This window comes from Ornithodoros turicata, chromosome 6 (genome assembly GCF_037126465.1).
Source record: "Ornithodoros turicata isolate Travis chromosome 6, ASM3712646v1, whole genome shotgun sequence".
NCBI classification, from domain to species: domain Eukaryota; kingdom Metazoa; phylum Arthropoda; class Arachnida; order Ixodida; family Argasidae; genus Ornithodoros; species Ornithodoros turicata.
The window spans coordinates 59,126,052-59,152,289 of record NC_088206.1 but is presented as its reverse complement, the minus strand read 5'-3'; the positions used below and the strand labels follow the sequence as shown (position 1 = coordinate 59,152,289).

General features: G+C 46.0%; 1 protein-coding gene across 1 annotated transcript in view; it reads right to left on the bottom strand.

Moving 5' to 3' along the window:
• LOC135396822 (uncharacterized) overlaps positions 1-26,238 on the bottom strand; it is an 81,539-nt gene that overhangs the window by 8,537 nt on the left and 46,764 nt on the right. The window contains exons 2-9 of the mRNA XM_064628018.1: positions 6,116-6,275; positions 5,292-5,550; positions 4,776-5,015; positions 4,134-4,241; positions 3,532-3,730; positions 3,101-3,234; positions 2,372-2,535; positions 504-640 (exon numbers count right to left, since the gene is read on the bottom strand). Of these exons, the coding sequence (XP_064484088.1) occupies positions 504-640; positions 2,372-2,535; positions 3,101-3,234; positions 3,532-3,730; positions 4,134-4,241; positions 4,776-5,015; positions 5,292-5,550; positions 6,116-6,262 (1,388 nt within the window). The 5' untranslated portion in view covers positions 6,263-6,275. The remainder of the gene's footprint in view (positions 1-503; positions 641-2,371; positions 2,536-3,100; positions 3,235-3,531; positions 3,731-4,133; positions 4,242-4,775; positions 5,016-5,291; positions 5,551-6,115; positions 6,276-26,238) is intronic.

The following is a 26,238-nucleotide window of genomic DNA, read 5'->3' as shown; positions in this document are numbered from 1 at the left end:
TTTGACTTCTTAATTTAGGCACTACACTGGTACAGACTGGGTTGGCGTTTATCACGCTTTTGCATAATTTTCTGTTGAGTTAGCCTGTTATCAGGATAACAGCAAGCCACCGTGAAAAAATCTGAATCCAGCATGATGCATGCGTAGTCATTCAGAGGTAGCAATATCTGCAAGTGAGCCAGAGTTATGCAGTAGCATAACGAAGCGCCAAACAAAAAAAGAGACCGTTTTGTAGCAAAATTGTCTCTTTTTTTTTTGCGCTTCGTTATGCTCCTGCACAGTAAGTACAAACAAGCCCAATTCCTCTCCTTTAGTACTGAGGTCTACTCAGTACCAGTGTCTCTGTACCACACCCGAAATATTTTCAGTGTCTCGTGTTCTATAACACTGCTTTACAACGGAACAGTATACTTATTTTAGAGTAGGCGTCAAACGGAAACTCGTGAGGTAACTCATGGACTGACCCATTTCCACAGAATAGCTTAATCGAAGTTTCTTCTCACCTTTGCTCTAGCCACCGGTCGATATCGTGCTTATCGGTCATCTTTCCAAACGGCAACGCGCCGTGAAGACGGAGATACTTGGCACATCCGCGGTTCCCGCGCTGAAGCGAGGCATCCAGTGGTGTTAGAAGGTGGCCCTGCCGACATAGTACGTTTACAAGGCATTCATTTGTAGGTGCTCGAGAGCGCGTAAGTTCTCGTGACATTACCTTTACCCAGCCTCACCTAACCCAACCTAGCCTAACCCAATATGGACATCGGGCATGTCCGATAATGCGAGCTAGATGACCGTAGTAGATATACGGTGTCCCAGGGTGACATGACACGAGTTCTGAAAGCGTCGTGACGCCCCAAACAAGACAATATGACTTGATGGTAAGACATTGTGGCCATAACCCCAAAAGCGTTTTAGCCCTAATACGTAATAATGTTGAAGAATGCTATGAACGTCAGGTCAATTTCAGATACATTCAGTTGAGGCAACCAGAGTGTCTGAACCAGCTGACTTTGTTCGTCAGACACAATAACCTTTTCGATATCTTAACAATCGTATTGCAGCCGAGAGACATGGACAACTAGGGTTATGAATAAACGGAATCAGACAATGACACTGCATTGACACAAGGATGCAGTGTCCTTGTCTGATTCCGTTTATCGAAAAGGTTATTGTGTCTGACGAACAAAGTCAGCTGTTCAGACTAGAGCACTGCACGGGCCCGACCCGGCCCGTACCCGAAGCCACGAAGGCTTACCCGACCCGAGCCCGACCTGGCTGCTGAAAACTCAGCTCAGCACGGCCCGGCACGTACCCGACGCCACGGAGGCTTGCACGACCCGGCTGGCGAAAGCCCGGCCGAGGCACGGCACGCAGTTGCAATGTGGCGGACACTGCACACAAGAAACAGCGTAAACGACACATACTTGGAACGTGCAAGCGCAGCTTTTGATGCGGTTTGTACTTGTGGCAACACGTGGACGTCGAGTCTAGCGGGCCTGTCCACGGTGCACGCCGCAGCGAGGGCGAGATCCACAACATAGCGAAGTCGAGAATAACCCGACGCCTATGTTGTAGCGTTTTAAGAGAAAGACGGAGGAAGCACCCAGGTACATGGTTGCTTTGTTTTCAAAATGTATGTTGAGGATTAAATACTGCGAAAGAGTGGCTCACAAAAGCTCGGCCCGACTGAGGCCCGAGAATTCTCGGGCTGAACCCTAGCTCGGCCCGAGCCCGCAGTCAAAACGACTTTGAGGCCCGATTTCGGTCCGCGGACCGGGCCGGACTCATGTATTCGGGCCAGCCCAGCCCTTTGCAGTGCTCTAGTTGACGCCCCGGTCGTCTCAACTGAATGTATCTGAAATTAGCGTTACGTTCAGAGCATTCTCTCTCTGTCTCTCGCCTGCAATACGATTGTTGTTATCAACTAGTACCAACTGCCCCGTTTTGATCCCGTGTTGGGTCCTTTTCGATATATCAGAACTTACGCACTCTTCGAAATCACGGTCAGTCTTGTAGAAGAACATGCGTGGAATCCAGGAAACACAAGAGGAGGCTCATACAAATAATATGCGTAATATTATTAATAAATAAATAAAGTACCCGTTCGTTTTGCGAACCGCGGAAAGGGCGACTGCTCAACGCTTTAGTCAGCCTTCTGCGGCATCCACTCCCCAGGAGGCGAAGTGTCAGCATTCTAGAGCCTGAGCTATGCAGTTCAGAAAATGGGCTAATTGTCTAATGCAATTCTTTGTTGGTTACCATACATGATGCCACCTTGAAGTTTGGAAATAAATCTTGCTATTGTCGTATACATGAGAGCAATGTATCTTGTGTTTCCTTACACTACTCGTCTGCATTGCTGTTGCCATACCTTACTGCTGCGCATCACAGGGTTGACGTCCGCGCCGCGGTCCATGAGTACTTTGCAGATCTCGACGTTGTTGGTCACTGCTGCGACGTGCAGGGCTGTTCGACCGTTGTTGTTGGGTGCGTTGGCGGTAGATGGCTGAAGATCTAGCAACCATTGCACTAGATCTGCAGCAAGGAATATAGCTCGTTACATGCCAGGAACGTGTTATACAATGCTCGATCGGTGATATGGCTCACAAGGTCATATATCCGGACTACGAAGGCAGAGTCCTACGCGAACCGAAGAAAACGCATCAACTAATCAGAACATTATCGGCAACCTTTGCACCATCGTTGGGGAAAATGTACTTCTGAGCCAACACCTCCACATTTTTCTTACTATATCTTACCTAACCCTGCACAACGTTTAGATGGACGCAGTATATAATACTATATCATTTCTTTGTAATGCCTTGATACTACAAATTTAGAAAAGGAAAAGAGAGGCAAGGAAGTTCTCATTTTCATTCATCGAGTGCATTATAGAAGTAAAAACGCGTGCTAGAGGTGAACTGCTGAAGCACGAGCTAAAAATGCTTATGTACCACCGGTGATCGGTGTCTCGGGTGGCTTTATGAACAACAACAACAATTAAGAATTATTACTCGTACCTAAACGAAGTTTCAGAAGCCGTTTGTTGTTCTTCATCTATAATTACACTCCGCGATATGTGAAAGAAGCCATTGATCACCTTTCCTTCCCGACTGTACAGCCTCGTGTAATGGCAGGTCTCCCCGTATGTTTCTTACGTACAAGTTGGCACCGTGCTGCGCAAGAATCCTCAGCGTTTCCAGTTGCCCTTTGGCCGCCCCGCAATGAGCCGCACTGCACGGACATCCAGAGGTTACCACGCAGTACCCACACAGAAAGCGGCATTCGTCAAGCGTCAAAAGGCACACTGCTGTAAATTTCGGAGGACGGCATTTTTTAATAGGACACACCGACGTTCTTGGCAGCTGAATATGTGATCGCTGAGTCTTCATGAGCTCCGTTCTGGTTACCTTAGGGAAGAAGGGATTAGGGAATACAGATAGGGCGAAAACGCTGATTGGAGAGCGAGGTATCCTTTAAAAGTCCATAGCGTATCTTGGCGTAATGATTAAAAACAGAAATGAAAATTACGTTCGTCCTTTCTTGTCTTGTCTGTTTGCCATCGCACCATATTTGAGCAGAAGTTGCGTGCAATCTGCGTGACCCAGGGTTACCGCATAAAAGAGCGCAGAGCAGCCGTTGCTGTCGACTGCATCCACTTGCGCTCCGCAAAGGGTGACAAGAGTCTCGATGCAGTCCACATGACCTCTACTCGCTGCACAATGAAGGGCTGCAGAAGGAACGCATAGAAACAAACTGAGTGATTTTAAGTCCCACGCCCAAGGGATTTGAAGCCTCTCTGGCTAAACCGACTACAAGTCTATATAGTCGTGTCCAACCTAAGAACGACACGTTAGGCCCCGCCCTGCGTTCGTTCCCTATTGGCTGCTATTGCTAGCCGCATCGCTCTACGCCGCGACACGTAGTGCGCCGTCCCAGAAATAAAAGGATAGAGTTCCTCAATAGTGGAAGTGGTACTGAGGGAGCTGGTATTGAGGCATCCTACTATTGGTGTCCTAAAGGCGGCACCTGGTGGAGCTGCAGTGTAATTCTTCCGGCGGAGTAATTCTGTTAGGGATGACGGACTACATTTCATGCCGTTCTTAGGTTGAACACAGGTGCAGACGGAGTACCTGAAAGTCCGTCTTTATCGGTAGCAGATACATCAGCTCCTGCATTCACCAGCGCCAAGATGGCGTCGCTGCTGCCAGAAGGACAGTAGGTCTTGCTGGCACGGGTTTCTGGAAGTTGCATTGCATTAATTTAGAGCGGGATTGCGTGTGAGTACATGAATAACGCACGGCCATAGCATCATCAACATTTCTCGTGTCTTTTCCGTAATCCCGTAGGATATGAGTCATTCTCATGTCGCCAATGAAATATTAATCTGCCACAACTTTTTTTTGCGCTAAAACATCGTCTTTACGAATAAAGAAGGAAGTCACTGAAAAGGTTAGCACAAGGATAGAACATCAATTTCGATCGTCTTTACATTGGAGACACAAAGAAGCCGAATCACAGCCACTAAACACCGTTTCTTGTGTTTGTGGAGACGTGGAATCCGTGCAGTGGTCATTAAGAGTCCACCAATGACGGCCGTGCTTTCGGAGGCCGTAGTTATAGAGACGAGCCACCATCAGCCGCAAAGGCTGCCACTCGTATCCACTAGTAGCCACCGAAAGCCTGTGTTCGAAATCGTCTGAGGCGATTGAGTGAAGCAGACGACATCGCAACTGTTCTGGAGCCTTGCTTCAACAAAAAGTATCATTGCTCACCCACGCTGGCTGCCCAGAGCAGAGGTGGTCGTCCGTCCTGGTCTCGAACACCCACGTCCACTCCAAGAGCAATGAGACGTCGGAGAGCTTCCATGCCCACACGGACATCGTTTCCCACCTCGCTGTTTGGTCCACACATTTGCGCGGCGTAGTGAATGGGGTACGCACCGTGGATATCCGGAGTGGATGGATTGGCGCCGGCGCTAACCAGGATGTCCAGACACTCTAGCTCTCCGCACACTAGGACAAACAGGGCGAAAAAGCACCATTAGATCCGATTTGGGTGAAAGGGCAGTCCACGGGTTGGTATAATAGCGCGCTTACTAGGTTATTTAGAATAGCTTATTTCAAAAAGAAAGAACATCTACTATACTGCTTAGCTATATAGCTTAAAATCTGCACGCTGTAAATGCAAGCTTCAGTGAAACTTTCTGCACTCGACCTGCACAGGGCTGCAGGGTTACATGATGGTACAGGCCCATAAAGAAATAATAATCAATATAGGTAGGCGAACACCTGTAGCCCAGTGGACGCAGGAGTGCTTTTCGTTGTCGACACACGCGACGTCAGCGCCTCTGTCCACCAGGAAGCCGACCATTGTGCGGTTCCCCGAGATCACGGCGAAGTGCAGTGCTGTGTATCCTTCTTCATCCTGTACCATTACCATACCCGGATCTGTGGCTAGCAGAGACTGAGCGCAGCCCAGGGTTAGGTTTTCGGCGCAGTAGTGAAGCGCAGTTTTGCCCGTCCTGTCGCGAGCTGCCGTCAGAGTGGGCTATGACAATAACCAAGAAAGAAAGTGTAATGTTTGACATTCAGGAACAGCTGGCGTGCATTCAACGGGATCAAGCTGGGTTAGACCAAAGCATGTGTTTGTGTGGGGGTGGAGTCGAGTCAGCCGTTCAAGTAAGCACGCTTTGGGTATGCCATCGTAGATCTGAGAAGGATCCAGGAACGAAGACACTGTGCAAGGATCCGCATAAAGGGGATTGCACGCGGCGACCCACCAATGGCTCCGAAACAGCTTTGTGCAAGGATTGCGGTAAATATGGTCATTTATTCCACGACTGCAATTAATAATCGTAATGATGCAACAAAGTTTCGCGTGTGTCTTTGCGCTATATTGTAGCACGCCTAAAAAATGACAACCATTGATTTTACGTGAGCATACCCTATTCTTCAGCCCCTGCAGCATGCTTTGGATGTTGAAATACAGTTAAACGTGCATATATAATAAAGACTGTCGCTCGGTGTACGTTAGGCAATGCGCTCTATAGGCCGTGACACCTTTTTGGCTTTTAATTACTACTGAGGAGTACAGAAACGTGGTTCTTCTGTACCTTCCGCTGCAGTAGGGCCTTCACTTCGAGCTCGTTGTTTAGCTGGCATGACGCCATAAGGGCAGTGAGCCCAAGAGACGCGGGCCGGGCTCCGCGGACCGCATGAGGTGGCCCCATGACAGCATGCTTCGCTGCTGCCGCAGCCATCGGGCTGGGCGTCCTGCAAGAGGAGCAACGTATATTGTGGCTATTACGCCTCTGTGCACTGACAGTAGCTGGCTGTGAGGGCTTCATGTCATACCACAAGGAATGGGATGTATATGTACAATTATTCACCAGTCACACACATCACATCACCAGTCACAGCATCACTTCATCATTTCACATCTCACAGTAACCTCCATAACATAAGTAACTCCATAAACTTAATATAACTCCATAAACATTAAGTATGGGGTGCGCAGTTCCCCATGAAGTCGGCCCAGGACGCATACTAACCTCCCGTCTTCCACTCCTTCCTGCTGTCCTCTCTCCATCTGTTCACATCTGTACGCCGCTCATAGCCAGAGCTGCTTCGCGGCGCTAACACGTAATTAAACAAGGAAGTGGCAAATTTCCTAAGTTGTCTTCGCTATTTGTATTTGTTGTCTTCCGCGGTGCTTTGGAAACATGAACTCTTATTTTGTTTGTTTGTTTTGCATTTTCCCCAAATCTGGGTACAAATGACTGGTATGACGTCACTCATAATTTAATTTATTAATTATCATTATCTCCGGCGTAACATTTCTATCTACCTGTCCAATGCTACTATCTCTTGCTTCTCGACGTCGTTGAAGACCCGTGGCGTATACGGCGAACCATATGTTACTTGAAGTATTACCGAAATACGCGAAAGTTCTTCAGTGAGACATTTGACCAGCAACAGCAAAGTCAACCACTTCGTCTCTTATACATGCATTCATAAAGGACACACACACACATAAAGAGACGATGATGAGATGGGGCTGATGCAGGCCAGCAGACTGGGCGCTGCCCCAGTGCCATTCGTAGATAGTGAGAGGTGATGATGGAGATGAGGATTAACGTGATCAAAGCAGGGCAGAGAGGCCTGTTGGTGGCAGGAAATCCCAAAGGTGACAGAGACCTTGGTGCATATGAACGCTACTGGACCATGGGCCCAGCACCTTGCCTATGGTGAAGGGGCGGTGGTCGATTGCATGCATTCTGTGTTGCAAGATCTCGCGCTCCCCCTGGTAGTCAGGCGCACATTGCATGATGCACAAAGGTTCGATGGCGCATAAAAGACAAATTGAACAATGAATTTCAAAAAATGGAGGTGACGTCCCCACACGAGCCAAATGTATCACTGACACAATGTGAGATGCAAGAACGTTGACAAGAGGGCGTAATACAAATGCTAATACCTTCATCTCTAAGAAGAAGAGAAAAAAAAAAAACAAATAAAATGAAGACAACTTTGATGAACAGCCAGCGAGACCCAAATGTCACACCGTGCTTCGCAATATTTCAGCGTCACTGAATAACTATGCGACTTATTTTGTCTCCGAGTTCCCCAGTATACATACATGGAGAACCAATAGTTTGTGCCGTATTTTTCGGAGTGTCCAAAGTACTTGGCCCATGGAGCTCACCTGCGCATCAGTGGCGGGCTCTTCGCCCCTTTTTGCTTTCGTACATACTACTGGCCTCCTCAAAGAGCTCTAAACAGAACTCTGACTCGTCTTCGCTTCGCGCTCGCCATTAATCCACCCTCTCATATTAACCTCTTTGCAGTGGGTTAGGGTCCTATGGCTACCACGGGGAAACATCCCGTGTCATCATCACTTTTCCATCATTTATTGTTGTTGTTGTTCCGGAGTATAACGCGCATCGATCTAAAACGCGCACCCACGGTGCTTCCAGCACCCTGTGTCGGAGATTCCCGGCGCACGTCAAAAGAACCCCAGGTAGTCCAAACTATCCGCAGTCCTACTGTAACGTAGTCAAAGTTACCAGTAGTTTATTCAGACCACTTAAACCGTCCATTGCTGGCTACAGACTGTCCTCATGTCCTTCTCCCCCTCTTCCTCTTCACCTCGGTGCCACTTCTTTCTTTTCCGCCACCTGACGGGTACGCGGCAACACACTTCCGCCACACCTACCCTGCGTCACGTGCAACGTGTCGCCACACTGCGCAGACAAACCTTACGTGTAACATCACGGTACCATTACCATTACCCGGAAATTAGAGGAGGCTGAAGAATGTCCGATGCACAACGCGCGCCATGAAGTGGACATACGTATTTGTAGCTAGAGCACCAAAGCACGGGCTGCATTCTTAGGGCCGGGCCGAGCCCGGCCTTCCTTTTACTTACCCGCCCGGGCTCGCCCCGGCGGCTCCATACCTGGCAAAAGCCCAAAGGGAGGAAGAGGGGGAGTTGGTGATAGTTCATGTCGCTTCAATGCAGCACTAAGACGGGACGAAGGGCGGTTAAGACAAGGAGACAAACGTATCTGCAAACTCACAACTGACAGGAATTTATTTGCGCAGACAAATTTAAACAATCACGAAGGACCACCTATTTTCCTTCGTGATTGTTTAAATTTGTCTGCGCAAATAAATTCCTGTCAGTTGTGAGTTTGCAGATACGTTTGTCTCCTTGTCTTAACCGCCCTTCGTCCCGTCTTAGTGCTGCATTGAAGCGGAAAGCCCAAAGAATTTCTAGGTTTCCTGGCCCAGGCCCGAGAAATCTATAGGCTACCCGGCCAAGTGTAGCAGGCTCTAAAAGTTGACCGTGGCTACCTACCAGTGGGATAACACAGGCTCGAGCCCGACCTATAGGCCCGGCCCGAGCCCCATAATGGTCAAACGCGCGCCCAATCCTGACCCGCACAAAGAAGGGTTTACCCGGAGCGGCACGGCCCACGGGCCGGGCCGGGCCGGCTCTAGGGGTGCAGTGCTCTAATTTGTACACGAAAACTGCAAGCTCTGGGCCATGCCCTCGCCTCCACCTGGGCAAGCCCGTCGCTTCTGTCCGCTCTTCACGTACTCGTGCTAGCCGTCTATCATTCATATTTCCCCGTTTTTCAACGATTTACGCCTATGTCACGTGAGTGGACCACGGCTAGAGGTTGCGGCGCACTGCCTCTTCGGGATATTTTTGATATGTATATAACGCGCGTGTTATATATACCGTGAAATACGGTATTATAACAAACAAATCAGACACGGATTTATTGCTGACCGATTTCTCGAGAAATACGGTTGTTTCTGTCTCTGTAGACAATGCAGAATTCTGTTGAATTCCGTTACAGTAATCATCCGCGTGCTCCAACTATGACTTAAAGCCCAGGCGAGTAATTCCATATTATTTGCGTTAATGTAAAATCTATATAATAAAAATAATAGAATTACTCATTCAGGCTGTCTCCTCAGTTTTCCTTAAGTACATTCTGCTGAGTTATAAAGATTATCACACCAAGTAGCGAGGTACTTCGGAATGCCTGCGACAGAATCAACGATATCGAGGCAGCATCCAGAAATTGCTTTAAACATGAAAAATTGCTTCCAATATTCAATTCAAGTCATCTATCAACCTGTTCTACCTCGCTGGAATACAACAACAACTTTATTGTGAGATGAATAGTTGAAAACCGATCACCGATTTCATTCACACACTAATCCGTCATAGTACAAAATTACATATTCAGGTCACCTCATATCCAAACTGACCAAACAGTCCGCAAGAAGATGGTCATCGCAGGCGTTTGTTTACGTGAATAATCGCACCCGGATGTTTTTGCAACCCGTCCGTAACTATATACTCTTTCACAACTTAAAATCGGAGTCAGTTGACCCTTGAGGGTTGTCGTGAAGCGCTGACCAGGTGAAGACCCTGGAAAGTTGCCACGCGATGAGATGCAGCTGCAGTTTAAGGGTCACCAAGGGATCAAGGCTTTCTGTACCTGCTGCGTCACTGTCACGTCGTACACGTTCTGGCGTGTGAACGTGAGTATGAACGGGAGCGGCCAAAGGACAAAGGAAATGCTCAGCTGAAGGGAGCACGAATACTTCAGAAGCTCCCGCAGCTGTGTCGCTACCGACTGATGCAAAACGCTGTAACATCTCTGTCAGAAAACGAGTCCGCTTGAGGGCCCTATAGTGCATTGCGACAACCGCAAGTCCTTGGCGAACAAATTTCAATGTAGAACAGAACATGATTAAGAACGCGGAGGGACAGGGACAAACACACACGGATGCGTTCAATGTATACCCTTTCCTGCGGTATTGAAACACAGGGTTGGATGTCTGTATGCTCCATTTGTATGGTTTAGAGTCACTAGTATGGTTAGTGCACATGACGAGCTGTATAGGCATGAACAACATTCTCTTCTGTTCTTTGTTAGCGCCGCGAAGGAACTGTGGCTCATTCCCCCTGTGTTTGGAACAAATTGAAAAATGCCCTTTCTGACCGTTTTGTTGCGGCATTTTGAAGGCATTCATTAAATTTTTGTGATGCTTCTGCATCCTTAATTTGGACATCTTCTTGATTGATTGATTGATTGATACTATATTGACAAATAAAGATATTGAGATTTCTACTCATCGTAACGCCACTAGTCATTTCATTTGCGATTTTATTCTATATTTCCATATGTGTATACAGCGCTCCTCAGGGATGAAAAGTAAAGCCATAAAAAAAAAGTATATATATATATATATATATATTGAGGTGAATTATCTCGGCGTAAGTGAATTGCTTTTTGGAGTACTATAGTCGTAATTAGCTACAATAAAAATTTTGTAATTGCCACGGTCGTTTAGCATTGCTCTAAACATGTATAGTTGTACACGACGCAACCAACAAACCAACTCGCGCACGTGTGGCGAAAGGAAAGAACTAAGAAACATAAAGAGAGAAGAAAGAGTATGGTACGGGACAGTACATCATCATTTCTTACAATCGTTCATGCCGCCTGCTAACATTCCCATCGTTCGACTCAAAACACATAGTATGAAATGACCCGGCCGCGTTGTTGTCTCGATGCGCGTTACGAAATCACGAATCGTGTTTTTTTTTTCCCGCTAAAATATTCCCGGATACTTTGGACGGTGTTTTCCCATCAGAACTCCATATAACCAACGCGCACACGCATCGTATTATCCCAGAGATTTGGCAATATTTTCTTGCGCAAGCGTCGTGTCTCAAGGGCCCGTACTGGCGTTGTTCTCCAAACACTTGTGGAAGTGATGACGCGGAGCCGTTTAGTGCCTGTTATATTAGCTTGACGTCACGGGTTTTACGCTCAACGAACTGGCCTAATGCGAAAGATCAGCGCCCGGTTTACGGCAGTGTAATGGTGCCTGCGAGTGTGCGAGCAATTAAAGATAGTTTCACATTAATGAAAGCAGTACCGGATAGTGTCATCATGCACCTTCGAGGTTTGCTACTGAAAGCGTATAGTCATAACAATGACTAATAACAATGATAAGTGTTCTGCCTCGGATTCCTTGTCACACTTGGCTTGCATTTTCGTCTTCGATAGTTCCAGTCACACATTTTTAAACGTGATTTTATCTATTTATTATTTTTTGTGCTGCTTTCGGATTTTCGGTGCACACCATTTGCACAATTTACGGAGGTGCAATATGCAGAAACGGAAGGGGACGGCTTTGATGTTTGGGGATTATCATTACACTATATAGTCTACGTCATGACGTTAAAATTGATCCGTACCAGAACGGGTAAATTCGTCGTAAACATAGGAAATCTCGCTTGAAATTACAGTTTTGTTTGGCCGCATAAGTGAGTGCCACACTACAAGAACGTGTTTTGTGTCATTTTGTCGCATTGCGCAAAACGGGGTTAAGTAACCAGAAATAACGTCAAGTTGACCCAAAGTTGACCCTTGACTGAATCGCTCTCTCTCTCTCTTCCGAGGTCGTGCACCGCACTATCCCGTCGGCTTCTCCTAAACGTGCAGCAGACAACTCCTACGTTACAATGGTTTATCCAGAATACCAAGCAGGGAGGGGCGTTGGGAAAAAGTGTGTGTATGTGGGGGTCATTATTATAGTTACGTCATTACAGCTTAACATATCATTACAGACATGTGTCTAAAGCTGAAATCGCAAGGGCACCCCCTATAGGGGGTACACAGGTGAAAATGTTTGAGGGTGTCACTGAACATTTGGGGGTGTTCGGGAGTGTAGAGGGGTCATGGATAAATGACTGCTACGTCATACTTAGGAAGGCGGACTCAAGACGATTGTGTGGACCTGTTGGGGAGTGCGGACGCCTAACACATCATGCTGCTTTACTGACAATATTACCAGCATGGGTTTTACGTTTTACGCACATAGTTACCCCAACCATGGAATTTCATATGGGCTCAATGTTGCAACTCGTCAGAGTTAAAATAGACATCTACAAATGAAATATATGGATAATAACTGAGTATCAATCTTGTAGACGAGCACAGCGTTCCACTTTCCCTGGTCAGTATGATTAAATCCCCACACTGTGTAATTTAACTTATGCACGTGGGTGTTCAACTGTGTATGTCACGCGAATGGGAAGAAAAATCGAAGAGAGTGTAGAAGATGAGTGGTTGTCAGTTGAGGAGAGAGGGTTGGCTCTCAATTTCGCGGCGACGCTCGTGCATTGCTATCGATTTCTTTCGTGTCAGAGGACGCTGAACCCCCGGCCGGGATTTCGTTTCAAGCATAAACCCCGACCCGTGTTCCCTTCTCACTTTCCTCCGTTTCAGTGATTCTCGGCGTACATGTGAGGGGGATCGCGTGACAGCCAGAACATCTGTAGATCACTTCACTTATGCTAACAAAGGAAGTACTTTCGAACATTTGTCAAATAAAGGGACAAAGTTAAATAAGAACAAATGGAAAACGAAATTGTGTAGAAGCACAAGCAACTGTAGTGTGTTCTTTTAAAGCTACCATGTGGTGAATAGTCTTCGATAGACGTCAGTCCTGCCAGGCCGCGCTGATCTCTGGTCACCAGTATGGATAGCTTATGGACTTATGGATGTATAGCTTATGGACTGCTCAAACATACCGTTTCAACATGCCACAATCGGCTGAACGGTGAGTCCGTTCAACAATCCTTGGTGGAAATAAGGCGCTTATAGGGGACAATTGTAACTTCGGAACAATGTTAGACCGCATGCTAACAGCTCGTATATAGTATGTGGCATACGAAGCCTGGACAAACAGCAATAACCTTATTTTCTGATGATGAAGGGGGAGTTTCATCGCCAGTGGCGATACTCTACCCCATATTGCTGGTGGTGATGTGGGGAATGAGACCAGACCACAGAATAGCGAGACGTGACTTAACTCTGAAAGATTTCGGGAAATTATCTGTACCTGAAAGAGTATATAGGGGATCATAATATATCGTTAGAAGACAGGGCTTGCCCTTTCGCTTCTGGTGATTTGTACGAATTTCGTATTGTAGTTGAAATAAAAAGAAAAATAAAGAAAAGAAAGGAGGGAAGACGACGACATGGACTGGATGGTGATATGTGATAAAGAAAAAAAAAAGGGGGGATGGGGATTGGACTGACTTGGGTACGCGCGCTTGTTCTGCGCACTATAGTACTGTGTGGGGGGCTTAGAACTAGTGTGTTGCAATAAAGCGTCAGCCGTGGCTTGAACGAAAACACAGTCAGATTTCCTCATTGTCATGGATGTTGGGATCGACGTGTAACACCCTGAAAAGTAATTCATAATAATAATAATTGGGAGTGGATTTACACGTATAAGATGAGTCAGCCCACACTCGTGTGGGTACATGCTGCACGTGCCGCAGGGTAGAACTGCGGATAATTTCGCGACCACCTGGGGTTCTTTAAAGTGCGTTTATGCTCCGACACACGGCGCTGCGGAAGCAATGTTCACCTCCCGCACATTGCTACCGCGGCCGAGATAAGTAATTCACGCCGAGTTGCTTCAAAATAAGGGGTGTTCTTTTTTATCCGTTACAGACTTTTTAATAATAACGAAAAAGATATGAAAGCTACACAGATGCCGTCCTACGACGAGGCGGACATCCTTTCGAAGAGAGTATATATGTAACTACAAGATGACTGTAACTGCCTAAAATTCATTAATTAACTGTATTTAATTAGCGAATTTCGGTCAAAAGCGAGATAACAGAATGCGAAACAATTCTCTTTGATAGCCGTCCTATTCGCCTCGAGATCGAACGGTGTCGGCACGCTGCGGAGAAACGATGAACAACCGTAGTGTGGATAGCTTCCTCGCGTCGTCTGCTTTTACACGTTTCTTTTCCGAGTTCAGTGCAGTAGGCGGAGCATTGGGGTACCGAACAGTATCATACCATCGCGGCACAAGTGATCTTCCGGTGAGTGTGCACAAGAATTACGGAAAAGAACCATCAACTCCGAACATCGGCCGGCGTGTTATCCACACTAGAGAGGGGACGGTGTCACCCCCTATAGGCCGATCTCGCAGCCAGATTGCGCTACGCAGATGACCGAAACCAAAACAGTGCGCCCCAGGAGCGCTTGACCATCACGAACCTCCGGAGGCTTATCCGGGCATTGATTAGCAAAGCGGTTGATTAGCACCTACTCCAATCATCTCCATCGCTCCAAAGCACGTGGTCTTCTGCCGTCGAATGAGCGCTCCCCACCGGCGCACTTTCGGTTTCGGCTAACAGCTTTCACTTATTCTCCCGTGGATTTTTAGCTTTCACATGATGTACTTAGTTTTACCCCCAGGTCTGTTTAATGGTTTCGAACTTGACCATTCGAACTTTAACTTGTTTTTACACCGTTCGCCGTAGTTTAGCGCATCGTGGTCATGGCTGCTAATGTGCCATTAAAATTCAACTCGTCATCATCATTAACTGGCCCATTATTGGTAGGTGCCTTCCACCAGGGCGAGCGCCGCGAGCTTCCGGTGATTCCCTACTCGCGGGTCAATGCGCCACTAATATAAAAATAGAGACCAGTCGATGTATAACTATTCGCGGCAGCTACATACCCGTCGTGTACTCGCTCCACGGCGAAAGAAATGCGAAACTCTTTGTTTCTTTCTTCGTTTTTATTTTATCTTGCGGAACATTTTGTTGCAACCCCTACTCCAATTGAATGATGGCAGCGCAACCCCTACTCCTTTGTGCGGAAGCAGGGATAGCTATACCGATGAAGAAAAGGAAGAAGCAGAAGAGGCACATTGCTGAACGCAATGTTCTTTTCCCGCTTGTTAGCCAAAAACACAGCAGGAACACTACAACAGCGAGAAATATTGGTGGACATAGTCCAGTGGCTGTATACATAGCGCTCTCCACTAGTGTAGTAGCACACCTTATGAAAAAGAAGGAGGTAATTTTAGTCCCTTTCGGGACTAAATGAATAACACAAAGTAGGAACTGCATTTCATGCTTTGTCCTTATACACTCCTACGTACATAACCCACACGCCTAAATGACAATACTTTGCCTTTATAATTAAACTGATATGTCAACAACAATTCAACAAATAAATCTTTCCAAGCCGTGACTGGGAGGTGACACGGGTTCGAATCCTGTCGCCGGTTGTGCTGTCTGAGGTTTTCCCTGGGTTTCCCGAAGACTTTCCAGACGAACGTCCGCACAGTTCCCGCTGAAGTCGGCCCAGGACGCATACTAACCCCCCTGTCCCCAACTCCTTCCTCCTGTCCTCGCTCCATCTGTCCACGTCTGTACGCCGCTCATAGCCACAGTTGCTTCGCGGCGCTAACACAGAATAAAAAAAATCCTGACTATGACATGAGGTGATTCACCACTGGAGAGCAGTACACAAGCCCATTACACGCGAAACATTAGATGTGAGATATGAGAACGAAGATAAAGTTATGTGCCAGTACAACAGTTGAGCACGGTACCTGTAGGCACAAAATTGCTTAATTATATAATGCGTTGTTCCTTGGCATAATTTCTTCGGAGCGCATATTTAGCGCACTGTTGCGCCCAAGGGGCCATTCGCCAAATTTAAGGACTGTTTGGAGCACTGAGGAGTAAATTTAATAGTCACGAAACAAAAATGGGGAGTAATTGCAAGGCGACTAGAAGCTGTAAATATTCCTCAATTTACTCCTTAGAGCGTATCTGAGGTTGGTGAGACATAGGAGGAGGGACACTTACATTAAAGAATAGAAACTTATAAAATTAGTGCACTCACCAGTGCTATAAGCTCTTCGATCGCCTATATGGGTCCCGTAACAGCCACAAGCCTATAAGCGGCTGTCCTGCTACTTTGTCCTCCTGTGTCACTCTTGCTGGAGTAACAAGCCGTAATTCCAGACTAACCTCTCCCGTAATGTCCTAAACACACATGCTAACTCATGCATCGAAACATACCAAACCCACATGCAATGTGGTAGAGTCCCGCAGCCTAAGCGGGGAGACGACCGGCATGATATCATGATTGCTCATCATTGCAAACTGTTCACTGTATTTTATTTATACTTTATATAAAGTATTCACTGTTTTTTTTTTTTTTTACTGTATGTTCACGGTTCCATTGTAACTGTACTGCATTTTTCCCACCCCATGTAATGCCCGTAAGGGCCCTTGGGGTAAAATAAATAAATAAATCATAATTCAGTAATTGTTCTTGTTCGAATATACGGATTTCTCGAATACCAAAGTGAATAATCGTGCATTCGATTCGAATTCCCAATAGGATAAGGAATTCGAATGTGTATTTTAACTTCGAATGGTAGGAATACAATTTCCAACTCGTATACATATTCGAATAGTATACCGGAGCTGCAGCCGTAGGCCCGAAAATGCCACAAGGGATTGTAAACATCAAATTTAGAGTACACGTGACACATATGCATGCTGTATACTGTTGGTGCTTTATCATTACGTGTCATTCTTTATGGCTCTTTATACTACATAGTATACTGCCGCATTAAAAATGACACTGTTCGCACGCAAAATCAAAGAAATTAAGCATCGCACCATGAGGGAGAACATGGGAAAGTGGAAACGCCTAATAATACGACCTCGATTAACATAACACGGAGAGGGGTATGTCATCAATCCAACAAACGGCGTGTGTCTGTCGATACGATTCTTACAAGCGGCGCCAAATGTGCCCCGCGTCCGTAAAATAATTATGCACCACGTCGCCGGCCCTCGCTCGCGTTCTGCTAATTGAAATCAATGTGTACGTCTCTTCCGCACAAATGGGACGTGTGCAGGGAAATTAATACCCGCGTCCTTTATACGTGCACAGGTGGACCAATAAGGCCGAGCTCCCAACTTCCTTTCTTATGGGACCCCAAACCGGACTCTCTGGGCTTCAGAGAAGGGATGGACGGCCACGAAGTGATGTAAACAACGACAACTACACTGATGATGATGAATGGGGAAATTCGCCACCTGGGTTGTGGCTCACTGCCCCAATGCCGACGGGACTGCATGAGATGTAAAATGACAATGAGGGGACGAGTGGGAAGAGACGGTAGCAAGGACGCACAGCAGGATTAAAGAACATAAAGGAGACCGGTGTCTTGCCGAAAATCCAGGGAAATCTGCAGGGCACGGCGTTGTTGCAGTGATATAAGTACAAAGAGAAGACAAGAGAAGTCGGGAAAGCAACAAAAATTACTATATATTAAGTGAACAATTTATGAGAGACCTATAGGGGACGTCAACTGGACAACACGATGGAAATGGATTGATTGATTGATTGGTTTTATGTTTTCCGGCGCAACAACAGCAAAGGTCAGCACGATGGAAAGTAATCGGTAAGCAATGCCAGTGTGGCGTAGTGGGTAGCGCACTTCGCCGTTAATCAATACGAACGGGTTCTACTTTTGCGGGTGTTTCTTTTTTCTGTTTTTTTTTTGTTTGTTTTTGTTTTTTCAACGACTGAGGTATTTCAGCCTTGACAGTTGGATGTCGATATCGAAGCTGAAGTTGTGATACAGAAATTACAATGATTTCGTAGGGAACCAGCAGCATGGCCGAGCGGATTAAGGCGTCCCGCTGTTTGGTGGCATAGCCAAGGTCGTGCTGAAGACTGGAAGGTGATGGGTTCGAATCCTACCACCGGCTGTGCTGTCTAAGGTTTTCCCTGGGTTTTCCGAAGACTTTCCAGACGAATGTCGGCACAGTTCCCCCCGAAGTCGACCCAGGACGCATACTAATCCCCCTGTCCCCCACTCCTTCCTGCTGTCCTCTCTCCATCTGTGCACGCCTGTCCGCCGCTCACAGCCACAGTTGCTTCGCGGCGTTGCTTCCTTTAAAGGGTGTGACCTGACGTCATAGTCGACAATGTCCCGCCACCTGGCGGTTGTCGGCGGGTCGAGTTTTAAAAGGAAGTTCCAACCCTGAGGCAGCTTAAGAAGCCTGGTAAGACGAAGTAAAATCATTTCACAAAGAAAAAAAGAAAGGAAAGATGCTTCCACAACGGAACCATACGGGACATCCTGGACGCGCTATCAGATGTGAATCCTAGGATTTTTCTGACGGGGTCCAGCCTTGGACAGCATGCTACACAGTATGTGAAGACAGAAATTGATAGGGGGGCCAGGACATCCGGACCGCGTTCTCGATCCGCACCTTCAGTGGACACCTTTTAGAGAAAAATCTGCCACCGAAGCGGGTCATTTGTTGCAATAATTAATTGGTTTCAGTTTACATATTTTTGTCGTGGCTGGTAGCGGCGAAGTGCAAAAGGACGTAATTCATCGGTGTAATTCATTGGTGTAAGGAGGTAATTCATTGGTGGACATGAGAGCGCGGGAAGAGCGTCCTTTTGCGCTTCACCGCGACTAGCCGCGACAAAAATAAGTAAACCGAAACCACTTCATTACTGCAACAAATGACCCGCTTCGGTGGCAGATTTTTCTCTAAAAGGTGTCCACTGAAGGTCCCAAAAGGGGTAGCACCCATTTCAATGCCGACGGCGCCCTGCTTTAAAAGTTACGTTTTTTTACGAAGCTCATTTTAATTTTTATTTAAATAATGAGCGGCTCCAATTCGTTCACAGGGTGAGCAGGTGGTAGGCGGTATCGGACAGATACTCGTAAAAAACAAAGTTCTTCGATTGGTGCACCGGTTCGCGAATTATTTAGCCCGGGGATTTAACTGAGACACCCTGTATAATGGTTTCTGAGGGCACCTCTTTCACGCAGATGTGTGGCACGACAGTGATGGTGAATGGAATTGGAGCACACGCTGCTCAGACGGCAAAGGTCAATATTATCACGTGTGTTTGAGCATGCATCTTATTTCGCTGTTCCGAAAAAAAAAAGAAAAGGTGATGGGAGGCCATGTTTTGGGTGCGCGATTGTTTCTACGCCGTCCCTTTGAAGTGTGACGGGACAGAGATGACGGAAGAATTCTACTTGGTACTACGGGATGCGTAGTAAAAATATCGCTGTATATAGTGACTGGGATTTATTTGACGATGTAGGCTAGGCAATGAATGTGAAGTACATGATGCAGGATTTAAATGCTTTAAAAGTTGTCGACACAGTTCGCTTACAACGTGTGAACCTTTGTGCTTATACGACGTAGGCGTTCGTCTGAGCTGGACAAAGGGACGGGAGAGACAAGCTGGAGAGTGAAAAAAAAAAACACACACACACAAAAAAAAAAACACTAAAGGGCCACGTAGAGGATGAGTCTTGACTCACACTATAGCATGAAGTGTACAGAAAGTCCCTGTCGAGTATATTTTCTATTTTGGCTCCATTTTTTTTCTTTTTCACTCACTCACTCACTCACTTATTTTGGCCTTTCTATACCTAGTTTCTTTTTTTTTTTTTGTATGTGTGCGTGTGTGTTTGCTTGTCCATTTTCCATGTAAACTGACTACTCGCTCCAGTACTTCTGAGAAGTACTGGAGCTGGGCTAACAACTTTCCATCTTTTTCTTTCTTTCTCTAATCTAATCTAATTATCCTGACGCAGTTTCCGCTGCGTACTGGAGGTTAGAAAAGCGTGGGAAAAACGGACATCTATGAACGAACCAGGACCTGCATGTCGCCGGGGTTGTGTTATTGCCGATGTAATACGAGTAACTGCATTTGCATTTGGTAATTTGGAACTGCATATCGAGCGTACTAGAATGCCCTATACAGGTCCCTCACTCAAGAAAAGAGTGTACGTAAAGAAGACAAGCTATATTTTGACACCGTGTAAACACTGAAACTATGAAACTGAAACGTGAATAACAATGAATAGATTATGACGATGACATGTGGGGTTTTATCGGGGGGGGGGGGGGGGGGGGGGAGACCGCGCAGTACCCTGTCCCATTACATGTGTACATTAGACGAGTGATATAAGAATGAAGTGAAATGAGTCAAGTACGAATCGATCACGGATCAATTGAGGTGAACTCGGATGGCCGTGCTATGCAGGACAAAAAGAGGACGAGATGGAGAAAAGGGGCACCGAGGGTAATTCGAAAACACGGTACAACATTCAAGCATATGCAGCAAACCGATAGTCGTCAGGGGCTTCACAAACATTTGAAGATCAAGACGATGTTGCGCAGGATTCTGACAATATTTGGTGACTAACACCGACATAAAAAGCTGTGCTGAGACACATTCCGCTTTCTTTTAATCGTTCTCAACTAACACGCTGATCTGCACACACACACATATACATATACGTTCATATACATGTTCTGTTGAAATTTTCGATGACACCAAATTCCACGACGAAATATACGCTATGCAAGTACACTCTAAGGGGAAAAAATGAGTATAATGGGGAGTAATTGCAGCTTCTAGTCCCCTAGATTGCAATTACTCCCGATTTTATTCCCCAAACCCCGACATTTACTCCCCAGGACTGCAAATTGTCACTGAACTTCGAAAATGGTCTTCCGAATGCAACAGTCTACGTAAATATGGTGCTGTGGTCAATTTGATGGCATAAATCTGTATAACTCAGCCAACTTAGCGATTTTCCACCCATGCAGAGTAAGAAACAGTTAGCGCTTCTTTCTTCGCAGATTGTGCCCTATGTATATCGCGAGATTTTATATCACTCTATATATCGCGGTCGAATGTTTGATTCAAAGTATTTTCATGCATGCACACGAATTATGCAGAGTTCGAGGTAACTCGTTACTGTAACAAAGTTCCTTTTTTTGGTAACTTGTAACTTAACTCGGTACTTTTGCGCCGTGGTAACTTTCACAGGAACTCGTTCCTTTTTCAGGTAACTTTGCCAAAGTAACTTAAGTTAAGTTCCAAGTTACTTTTAACTCGCTTTTCACTCACGTCCACATATTTTCTTGCTTTCTCTCCGGTTCCTTCATGGCATTTTTTCCCATAAAACGTGATATTCAATCAATGACAGTATTTTATTCAGGAAGTAAGAACCGCTGCCATTGAAATGAAGCTGAACCATTGTGCGCCCACAGGGGGTAAGGTGCAAAGCGTTCGAATAGACCTCTACCAGAGAAACGTCATCATGTCATTGGTAGACAGACTGAAACCGAAACAAGTGGGAAGGAGGGCTGGGTTCCATGAACGGGCACTTGTTCGCTGTCTCCTATTGAAAGCAATTGAAAGAAAAGTAGGACCGAGGGTCGCGTCCCTTTAAGGGACCATGTCGTAACCCCCTCAAGACCGTGGCCTTCGGGCGCGACCTTGTTCACCTCTAGCTTCGAGCTTAGTTCAATTGTACCAAATTTTGGCGCTGTCGAACACTATGACGTCATTTGTTTACAAACAGGGAGAGGTCTATTGTTGGACATAAACGAAAACGATCTAAGCGTGCTGCACTCCTCCGCGGGCAACTCAAGGTCTAACTCAACTGCTCACGCGCGCTGCACCTGCGTAATGCTATTTTGTGTCCGGAGTAACTTGGAAGTAACTCGTTCTTTTTTTTAAGTAACTCAGTAACTGCGAGTTACTTTTCATGCTGAAGAACTTCGTTATTAACTTAGTTACATTTTGCACACGGTAACTTAACTTGTAACGAGTTCTTTTTGACGGGTAACTTCTCAATCTACGGAATTATGTACCTGAGACTCTTAGAACAGAGCGTGAAATCCAGTCTCTCTCTGTGACATTCATTTACTCCCGAAAGGGACCGTTTTTTGTGGCAGTGCATTTAGTCCCGAAAAGGAGTACAATTACTCCTTTTTTTTTCGTAGAGTGTAGGTCAGCTGTCGACGCAGCTCTCCAGTTTCCCACTCTCCCCTATTGTCCCATTCGTCCTTTTCCCAAATAAGGGGGTAACACTTCAAGGTTGAGGCGCACGTGGTTTCTTCTGTTCACATGCCCACGTCTACGAATATCCCCTTTACTGCTGCCTTGCGATTGGACAGACACTTGGTCACGTGGTTTCTCCACACTTTACCCTTTCCCTTGCGCAGAGACAAGCTGTCGTAGCGTGCTCGTTTCAGTCATTAACATATTTTTAGACTATCGCGAATCAGATAGGTATGTTTCGTGTCTCAGACAGGAGAATGAAAGCAATCGCATTGAGTGAATTCAATGTCACAGAAGTTACGTATAATTGAAACACGTATCTCGTATCGGGAAAGTAATTTGTGCGCATCAGTTTATGCGCGTCTAGAGAAATGTCAAAGGTCCAAGTGGGGCGTTCCACGATGGGTAGAAATAGACATACGTTATAGTACATGTACAAACATCCCAAATAAAACGACAATGTGATGTGCACACATAACGATTCTACCTACGAGCTAATAATTTACGAGACGCCTTGCAGAAAGTGATGAAAAGAAAAAAAAAAAGCGCCAGTCAATGCAATTCAGATTGGTTAGTCGCAATCTGTAACTTTGAGGTCTCGCGAACCAACTCTAATCTACCAATGCGATCAAATCGTAATAATCTAGTCAGTAATCACTCTAGACGGTAAGGGTTGGAGCTTGAAGGATGACGCATATGATGGTGACCTCATCATTTCTGTGTATGACGACATGACGCATGTTAATTTTTGTGCATTGAGGAAACTTCATAGTGTCATCATTTATTTGTTTGTGTATCTGAAGTATTCGGCTTAGTCTCCGCAATCGTTCCACAAGCTGGCATTTCTTCCAGTATGTGTGGTCTGCTGCACCCCGTGGTGCAGCGATGCTGTCCGTATAACCGACAGGCAGGTAAAGCACAGGCGTACGTGAAACGCATACACAAGTGTCCGGTGTATAACAGAGGCCCAGTGCGTACCCAATGGCAAGTGGACCGGCAAGCATCACTGTGCCAATCGATGAGGTCAAGCGAACCAATAGTACTGTATCTCCTTCTTTATACGGAAATGCACAAAATATTTTTCTCTCTTCGTTTCTCGCGTGAGTGTACACACAGCTTAGAAAATCAGCAGTTCCGAGGAAGACACGAGAATAACGCATCTCACGACAACAACATCTTGTAAAGAATGGGGCATTCCCATCTTCTTTCTGTCCGATTTTGATCGATTCATAGATGACCCTTTGGCCCTTTTGTGAAATTCTGGAACGCACTTTCATGTGCCCTCGGATACAGAAAAGAGGCCACCTGTCTAAAAGATGGGCACAGTATGAGGCGTGGTGAATATAGGAAGATTATTTTATAAAACGTTGTCATATTACGATGTGAATTGAAATATTCTTTGCAGCTGCGGGGATTACAGCACTGAGAAAAGCCATCTTTAAAGTATTAGTAAAAAAACATCGTAACAGTGGTGTCGCTATATTTTGTCTTGATGTTCTCTGTCTACCTCCCAATTCCCCTGCTATCTGTATTTCTTCGATGACGGTAGAGATGCATGCAGCACACACACAAACACAAAAAGTTTACAAGTAGCTTCCAACTGACTTCCAAGAGTCGCAGTTCCGCCTCTTACTGTTTTACGTTGGAATGGTGCTTTTATTGCTATCTGGACCTTTGTCGTTTTGTTTGCTTGTGTGGGTATTAACAAAAACAAACAAAAACAAACAAAAACAAACAAACAAAAAAGAGAAAGAAGGGGACCGACTCAGACGCCAGGAGCTCTGAGACTGCAGTGAAAAGAGAAACTAAAAACGTCTTCGTGAACTAGCTGCATTGGCAACCAAAGATCGGGAAGAGCAATGACAGTTACATGGAACGTCCTCCTCTAAACTCTTATTTATGTCACTTGGATCGATGACTAGTACTTGAGCAGGCACAAGACAAGAGACTTACACTGTGCAATTTCCACGATCTGTGCTTGGGCATTTTTTAAAATATAATAATGCCAATCAATGCTAGCACCAATCTGCATTACAACACCTTGCCGAACGTCATTTTGTTTGCATTATCTCGGGTACATAATACCGTATACCGGGAGGTCACCTTCTGGTGTCCCCATTTCGGGAGGCATTTTCACCCTTTCCCACGTGCACAATACAAACATTACTTTCGTGTTATTACATTAAATCACAATGAGTCATCGGCTGCTCAGGTGCTCACCGTCATGCAGCACCGCGGTGGTGTTCATAATGGAATTTCTAAGGAACATTGGTCTCATTTCCACTCTCTAGTAGAACTGGACTCTTACCTTTACTGGATACTGCGACTTTTATGCCAGTGTGCACTGGCATGATTTGGTCATAAGGGCTACAGCGGTCCTAGCGGTCTCTCAGAAGGTTGCTTGTATGACTTTTGTTTTAGTAATAAACATTGTATTATTGTATCATTACATGTCATACAAAGGACAAGTATTTGATATCATTATTCACCCATCATCCGATCACCTCACGCTAAGCAGTGTGTCAGGGGGCAAGCGACCAACAAATTAAGAGGCAGGTTACCCCCACTCATCGTCATTACATGTGTCTGTTGTTATCGTCGAGTGCTCGTGCTGCACAACATCAGATTAGCACTGCTTCCTCCTATGCATACGGTAGAGTGATTGAGTGACAGCGTTAGAAGTGAGGACGAAAAGGAAAAAAAAAAGAAGAGACGAGGCGGTACCTGAATGAGGAGCGAACGCTAGCTGTGTCCCAAGGTTACTGGGGTTGATCACGCGCCCAAGGACAATGGTAATTTGGATGAAAGCACTACAGATGAAATGCGGAAGGCAGACGACGTGCGAGGGGTGTGTTCTTTGGCGTGCCGTTAACCACAGGAATCGCTTCACGGGCTTTCAACCCTCGTAATATGAAGGAGCGACACGGAATCGTTGACTGACTTTGAGGTGAAAGTTATATTCGGCTTCAAGTACGTGTAGATGTTATGTGCGAACATTTCGTCTAGGCTCATAGCGTCGTTTTGTGTTTGAGATAAACGAGAAGACAGAAGAGCGTCTCCACTTTCGGTTCCGGTTTCAGTTTCACTGTGACGTAAGCGTGAGCTATCGCGCCTTTGCGGACGTCACAGGGGGAAGGCGACTGAGATAAAGGTCATCGAGGTTATGAGGTATGGCGGAACGCAATCAGCAAGTTTCGTCTCAAATCGGTGGACTGATCGCTTGGCAGATTCCGGAAGTTACTGATAATGACGTCGTGTCAGCGAAAGCACTGGCTGTGAAAGTCGATTGTAAATAAGTGATTGTGAATTTAATTGAAATACGTATCTCGCGAAGTCACTGCGATCATCGTAAGAAAACGTCTGATGATGTTTGCGTAGCTTCGGTGTGGATCTGGAATATTTCTTGAAGTGCCATAGCTAGAAGCCATTGATACTAGACCCTTTCACTGTGCCTAAAGACTTAAAAAAAAATCCGTGTTAGCGCCGCGAAGCAACTGTGGCTATGAGCGGCGTACAGACGTGGACAGATGGAGAGAGGACAGCAGGAAGGAGAGGGACAAAGGTGTTAGTATGCGTCCTAGGCCGACCTAAAGACATTGGACCTTGGAACTGGATGAACGGTACTTTCCGTATGTGTGCGCGTTTACCTTCCGTACACCTTCATATCACTCGCACCAAATCACGGGAAATGGGGCGGAATAGCGCAGCTTTGCGCGGTGGAACGCCCCATTACGTTATCGTCACATATTTGTTGTTGTTTGTATTGATATGGTTTCACGCTGCTTTTCAGTAGATCAGATATGGACAAAATATAAAAACGCTGTGAAGTCCACGGAGGAGGTAGTCAGAGATTAGAATAAAGTTCTAACGGTTAAGTAGGAGCACCTAGTTTTAATTACCCCTGAAGAAGAGCAGAGCCTGCACGCAAACTTGCCATCCAAACAAATGATCCTAGCAGT